General features: G+C 38.7%; 1 protein-coding gene across 4 annotated transcripts in view; it reads left to right on the forward strand.

Moving 5' to 3' along the window:
* Khc-73 (Kinesin heavy chain 73) overlaps positions 1-6,924 on the forward strand; it is a 734,708-nt gene that overhangs the window by 628,750 nt on the left and 99,034 nt on the right. For all 4 annotated transcript variants that reach the window (XM_069822453.1, XM_069822454.1, XM_069822455.1 and 1 more), the window contains exons 11-13: positions 2,474-2,720; positions 2,826-2,969; positions 5,353-5,527. In XM_069822453.1, the coding sequence (XP_069678554.1) occupies positions 2,474-2,720; positions 2,826-2,969; positions 5,353-5,527 (566 nt within the window). The remainder of the gene's footprint in view (positions 1-2,473; positions 2,721-2,825; positions 2,970-5,352; positions 5,528-6,924) is intronic.

The raw sequence follows: 6,924 nt of genomic DNA on the forward strand, positions 1-6,924 counted from the left end.
ACGGGTCCATTGGACCTAGCTGGGAGATCTTGTTGATCACCAGCTTTCCCTCCTTAAGCCACTGAAGGACGATTTTAGTGCCATAGCAGGTCAGCACTAGGAACAGAAAAGTAGAACGGGTAGGAAGGAAAGTGAAATGAACCCCTAGGCCTCGAATGCTCTAATACTGTTGGGGTCGAAGAAAGTAAGAGTTCAGTCAGAGGACTGGATAGGAAAGGGTAAAGTGAGAAATAGGTATTGAATAGAGGAAAATTATACCAAATTCGGCCAATAACTCATCAAGCTTACCAGTGCTGATTGATGAGTAGCCCCTCCCTTTAGTTCAGCTTGTAAAATTATGCTTACTAACAGCTGCACCACGGGAAGGTAGGGATGGGACATTGGGTATTTGTCCAGGTTGGTTCCTTAAAGCCTTCAATGGGAAGGATTAATGACTCTCCCCCCTGTATTCGACATACCGTTTTGCAGCCTCAGATCAAATGTAAAAAACCAAGTAATGTTATTTTTTCCCCATCATGTTGAAATTTTACTAAAGTTACAGCATAGTAGTAATGCATCAGAAAAATCTTGATTGATTTTTAAATATATTTTATTTTTGCATTGTTTTAGTGGTCTGACATTTGCTTCTGAACTCATGAGTTCAAACATTGTCAGAAACTGTGGTCTTAAATTAAACATGCATGTTCCATACTTCTTTTCAGTTTCTTCGCGTAACATTTCATAAACATTAATGCTTATCAAACTTTAGAATTTCAGAACAAGGAAAATCCAGAATGAAGTTATGAGTCATATATGTCACACAAAGTTTTGGCATATCAAGTAACTTTAACACATTTGTCTCAGTATTATGGACTGAAATAATGACTGTAACTGTAGCTGCATTGTATAATAATCTTTTTTTCTGTCTCTCTATACTTAGCAGTCATAGATATTTTGAAGATTGATTAAGAAAATGGCATACTGTAAACGTAATAATTGCCAAACTAATTTCGCAATATATTTATTTATTTATTTATGTGAATGACAGGTACATAGATAACTTATCTTTTACCTATACACAACCTCAAGATTAAAACGATTAACTGAATACAACTTAAAAATAAATCTAATGAAGGAACTAAAAATCCTTAAAGAACTAAAAACTAAGAACTAAACAGAGGCATGAGGCTTCTCGCTTCCCAGTATCTGGCACATTCTGTCAGTGATTTTAGAGCTAGGCAGCATTGGAGATGATCCCTATTCATCGCTTCTTGAAGGTCACAAAAGGCACAGGTTGGATGTTGATAAATACCGAAACGGTGGAGATGTTGTGCCAAGCAGTCATGACCAGTTGAAAGGCGGAAATGCGCGACTGCCAATCTTCTTGGTCCGTTAGGTATTGATAGAAGGCCCCTTCTCCAGTGTTTGCCATATGTTCTTTCTGCAATCTCATGGGACTGGATGTTGTGGGCAACTTCTTCGATGTATAATTTTATTGTCTGGAAGGGTGTTGGTTTAGGAGATGTTTGTAAAATTTTAGCACCTTTTTTGCCAAGGCATCGGCCTGCTCATTGCCAAATAAGTTGCAGTACCCGGGGACCCACTGTAGTACCACGATTTTGTGTTTTGCTTGTAATAGTTGTAAGGCATTTTGACAGTCTTGAATTGATGTTGACTCAGGGTCTGAGGAACCTACAGATTTTATGGCTGCTTTGGAGTCTGACAGGATGACGACATTCTTGAATTTAGTTTGATGACATATCAGTTGAGCTAAGGCTACCCTGATAGCTTCAATTTCACCGTCATAAGCTGATCTATGAGTGCCTACTGCTGTATAGGAGGCAAAGATATCGCTGTATATACCGGCACCAACATTAACATCATCCTCCGATTTGGATCCATCTGTATAAACACGAAGCCACTCAGTTTCTGGATACCTGAGGTTAATTGTTTCAAGAGCCAGGGATCTTAATATATCTACTGGTGTTTCTTTTTTACAAACATCATCTTCCAAATCTACGGAGAATAAGATGGAGTTAGAAAGTATTGGATTTAAAAATTGAGGAAGAGGTTCTGGAGTATTACAAATCTGATATATTTCCCTCAATTCCATGATTCTTTGTATAAATCCGTGCTGTGTTTTCAACCTTCTTTCGACATTATGATAAGATTGCCGGAATTGGTCTCCTGGAATTCTCAATAGCTTTTCGTGTAGAATTATATTTCGCAATATATTAAACAAAAGAAACCATACAACTTTCCAAAGTTAAAAATCCCAACAAAATTTTAAATAATTTAATCTTTTGATTAGTAAGCTGTAAAACCGTATCTAAAAGAAAAAAGGAGGAAATATTTGGATAATCTGCGTAGAATTTTGTATATTAATAGCAGAATCAAAACTAGAGCGGGAAGTGAAGATGTACCTAGTATGTGTGGCTATGTTCGTGGACCACTGTGAGTTTCAGCTGCCTGAGGAGTTTGTGTATATTTACAGGAACGAACATTAGTAGGTGGACGAGAAGCGCCCATGGAACAAGACATCCAACTCTCAGGTCTTGGAATCCAGCCAGAACATTGTGTGATAACTATAGAAGATGGAGGATTGTTCATGGAGCCCCTTGCAAATGCTCGATCATATGTCAATGGTTTGCCTGTCACAGAAAGGATTCCTCTGCACCATGGAGACAGAATATTGTGGGGAAACCATCATTTCTTCAGGGTTAACTGTCCTAAGTCTGCAGGTAAAAGCTGCTGGATCATTGTTACAGGTTGATGTGTCTTTGTGTTTGAAGTAATCTTGAGTAATTTCTGACTGTGTATTTTATAATTGTTATTTATTTGAACAGCAATGGCATCTGAACCACAGACTCCTGCACAAACAATAGACTACAACTTCGCCCGGGAAGAACTGATGTTGAATGAGCTGAGCAATGATCCGATACAGACAGCTATAGCCCGGCTTGAGAAGCAGCATGAGGAAGACAAGCAGGGTAGGTCTATATCACTGTGTGGGAGCTTCTTCCAAACAGTTTTACTTTTATTATAAATATTTTATTATGCGTTTTTTAATCTTCATTTGGCTATGTGAGTGAAAGGTTAGAATTAGTAGGTATTTAATTTGTGATCTAAGAGCATATATAGTGATACCTTCGGTATTTGAGTAACACTTCAATTCTTGTGCTTATTTATACACCATAATACAGTATACAGTATTTATCTAATGCCACTAATAAGGGAAAGGTACGGTTCATGAATTTATACACTATTTTTCTGTGATATTTTATTGACTACAAATCCTTGAGTATACTAATCATTAACAAATTGTGACCATTGCAGTTTATTAATCAAGTCTATTACGAGGTTCATCCAGGAAGTACGTTCCAGAGATGTTGTTGTTGTTGTTTTCTAATGCCAGGCATTTGACAATGAAGTCATTTGACCTCTTGCACTCCAATATTTTTCAAAGATATTATCATGACCAGCCACTGAAGCACAGATTTTGAGATACGTTCCAGAGATGGTATGACTAGTTGGACAGGAATGCACAAGCATAGCAGTAGAGAGGGGGAATGTGGGAATAATGCAGTGCAGTTTCAGTCTTGTGATGGCAGTAGTTATTGCACAGCTCTAGGAGAAAATGGCTGCATTGATATTGTCTCCCACCAACCGCGAGATTCGTGCAGTTATCCGATTTCTGCACACTCAGCAGAGATCCATCACCAATTGTGCAACATGTATGGACCCGACATTAGGAGTGGCAGTACGGTCAAATGATGGTGCAAGCAATTCACTGAAGGCTGAACCAATGTGCACAACGAAGATCATAGTGACCGACCGTCCCTGATGACGCCAGAACTAATGGAAAGTGCGGAAAGCAGTTTTTCAGAACCGACACTTCACAATTTCGGAAGTCTCTGGTCAATTCCCCCAGATGTCTCCCTCACTGCTGCACGAAATCGTCTCCCGGTGGCTTGGTTTTCGGAAAGTGTGCGCAAGAATGGTGCCAATGCAGCTGACAGATGAACACAAAACGAAATGTCTGGCCGCAGCATGGGCATGCATTTCTCCGGCGGTAAGCAGAGAAAGGTGACGAGTTTCTCGACAATGTTGTCACTGGGGATGAAACATGGGTGTCGTGTGCCACACCAGAAACAAAACAACAATCCATGCATTGGCGGCATAGTGTTTCACCTGTGAGGACCAAATTCAAGCAGACAATCTCTGTCAAAAAGTCATGTGCATTGTCTTCTGGGATCGACGTGGTGTCCTCATCTGCGAGTTTTTACCGCGAGGGGAGACCATTAATGCTAAGCAGTATTGTTAACATTGCGAAATCTGAGGAGGTGATCCAGAACGAGAGATGTGGAATGCTGACAAGAGCATTACGCTTTTGCACGACAATGCACGATCCCATACAGTCAATGCCACATGGAATCTGTTGCTTCAGTTTGGATGGGAGATCTTCGGCCGTCTGCCCTACAACCCCAACCTCACGCCAAGTGACTTTCATCTCTTCCGTCTCGTGAAGCACTTTCTGGCAGGAAAACGTTTCCACAATGACGCTGAGGTACAGACGGCAGTGACTTCATGGCTTCAGACGTTGGTGGCAGACTCCTATGACATGGGCGTACAAATTTTGGTGCACCAGTACAATACATGCCTCAATGACAGAGTGACTGTCAGTGAATCTCGTAAATAATACAATAAATATGTCTTACTTATTCATTTTGTTTTTCTTTATCAGCCATTGGAACTTACTTCCTGGATGGACCTCGTATTATTATTATTATTATTATTATTATTATTATTATTATTATTACCACTATTATTAAGGGAAGTGTTAACCCTGTAGCACTACGTCTAGACATGTTATCATCCACACTATTCGATTGTCCTAAGGTTCTCTGCATATCCAGGTTTCTTGTTGGCAACCCAAATATCTCTAAACTTCACCAATCAGTGATTGGAGAAATGCTGTAAGATGATATTAAAATGAAGGTTGTCTAGAATCATGTTAATGCCTTTAAGTGGAGAAACGGGAGAACCCCGAGGAAACCCTGTCTGAGACCTTGTCACTACAAGTGTCACTTGCGTCACTAAAGAATTTTCAAATGAAAAACCCCATGCCTGCCCGAGACTCGAACTCCTGACCACCTGCGTGACATTGATAATTGCAACAAAGACAAGGATAAATAAATGAATCTGTTATCTTTATTTCCATAGTGTGAATAATGGAGATATTGAAGATTTTCAGTTAACCATCCGTACAATGCACAGATAAAAATGTGACTGTTTACTGTTATGTAATATGATTTATAACGCATTTTAATGTGTAGAAATAGATTACTCATGCAACCACGTGGTTGTTTACAGTTGCGTTGGAGAAACAGCGGCAGGAATACGAGAGACAGTTTCAGCAATTACGCAATATCCTTTCACCTTCTACACCTTACTCACCCTACGTGCCATTTGATCCATTTCGGCTTGGCAAGATTACTCCATGCACACCCACTACACAGATGAGAGTGGAGAAGTGGGCTCAGGAAAGGTAGGTGTTGTCTGTCATTGTTCTAAAATATCAATCAAGATGTGGATTATATCGGACATATTTCCTCATAAGGGGGAGAGGGATATATATATATATATATATATATATATATATATATATATACAGGGCTGCCGAAAAGGGGGGGCAAAGGGGCGAGTGCATATGGGCCCGTGAGCAATAAGAGCCTTCAGATTAAGTGAGTCCAATTACTTTTTATTATCATGAATAATTATTCGTAGATACATACGGGTACTATAAAATTTTGTAAGAACATTTGTTACATAAATTTGACATATTAACTCAGCAATAATAGAATTAATACAGATTACCACTTTATATGTAAATATTTGACTTTTATATAATAGAATATCGGTTTTCCGCATTAACGTTCACCGACACGACATTTGAGGGCCCCGGCATTTGCCTGAACTATGTTCCCGTCACTTATACTGAACACGTTCAATTATTTATTGGCTTGTCCTTTTTAACTACCAAACCCCCGCTGGCCCACCACAATACGCTAGTGGCCTCTCTCAAACTGAAGTCGCAGGATACGTTTCTTTTTCAGTATATTGTATGTTTAGTGTCGAAACTTTCGTCTTTTCGTTGTCGTTTGTCTAGTAAATTCTGTTCATTAGTGTTACTGGTTATAGGTTAACTGCACAATGGACAAGTACAGGCATAAGTCGGGAGCTGAGAAGCACAAGGAGAGACGGAAAAAATTGGAAGATATTAATATGGGTGCTAGACTGCGTGAAAAATATTATGAAGATAAATATGAGGCGAAATATTTAAAATCAATTCTTGCCTCTAATTTAGGGCCAACCCCAGTGAAACCTATGAATCTCCTAAATAGCCTGAGGGAATTAAAACTGGACAGTTTATTTCTAAATATCTGTATAGCCATTAGAATATTCTGTACAATTCCTGTGACAGTTGCTGATGCTGAAAGATCCTTCAGCGAAATGAAGGAATTAAAAAATGTATTCAGATAAACAATGTGTCAAGAACGACTGAGTAACCTTGGCCTCCTTAGTCTGGAGAGCGATCTTGCTAGGCCTTTAAATTTTGATGACATAATTGATGATTTTGCATCAATGAAGTCAAGGAGAGTTGTTTGTTGATGTTGGACTGCAAGTTAGAAATTACAGGTTTTTAGGAATAATGTTTTATGAATATAATATATTGTGCTAATGTGAAGTTTTGCTAAAAGTTTTCAACATAATAAAAGTGTATATTTTTAAGTTCGTATCTGTGTATGGGGTTATCTTTTATTTATTTTGCAAATAATTATTATGGTTAGAATAACTGGTAACTTATAATTGTCACTTTTTTCAACGAGGATCTGAGTACAGTATTGCATAGGGGCCCATAAATTCTGCTAGAATATTTTTCTA

Source organism: Periplaneta americana, chromosome 3 (assembly GCF_040183065.1).
Source record: "Periplaneta americana isolate PAMFEO1 chromosome 3, P.americana_PAMFEO1_priV1, whole genome shotgun sequence".
Classification (NCBI taxonomy): domain Eukaryota; kingdom Metazoa; phylum Arthropoda; class Insecta; order Blattodea; family Blattidae; genus Periplaneta; species Periplaneta americana.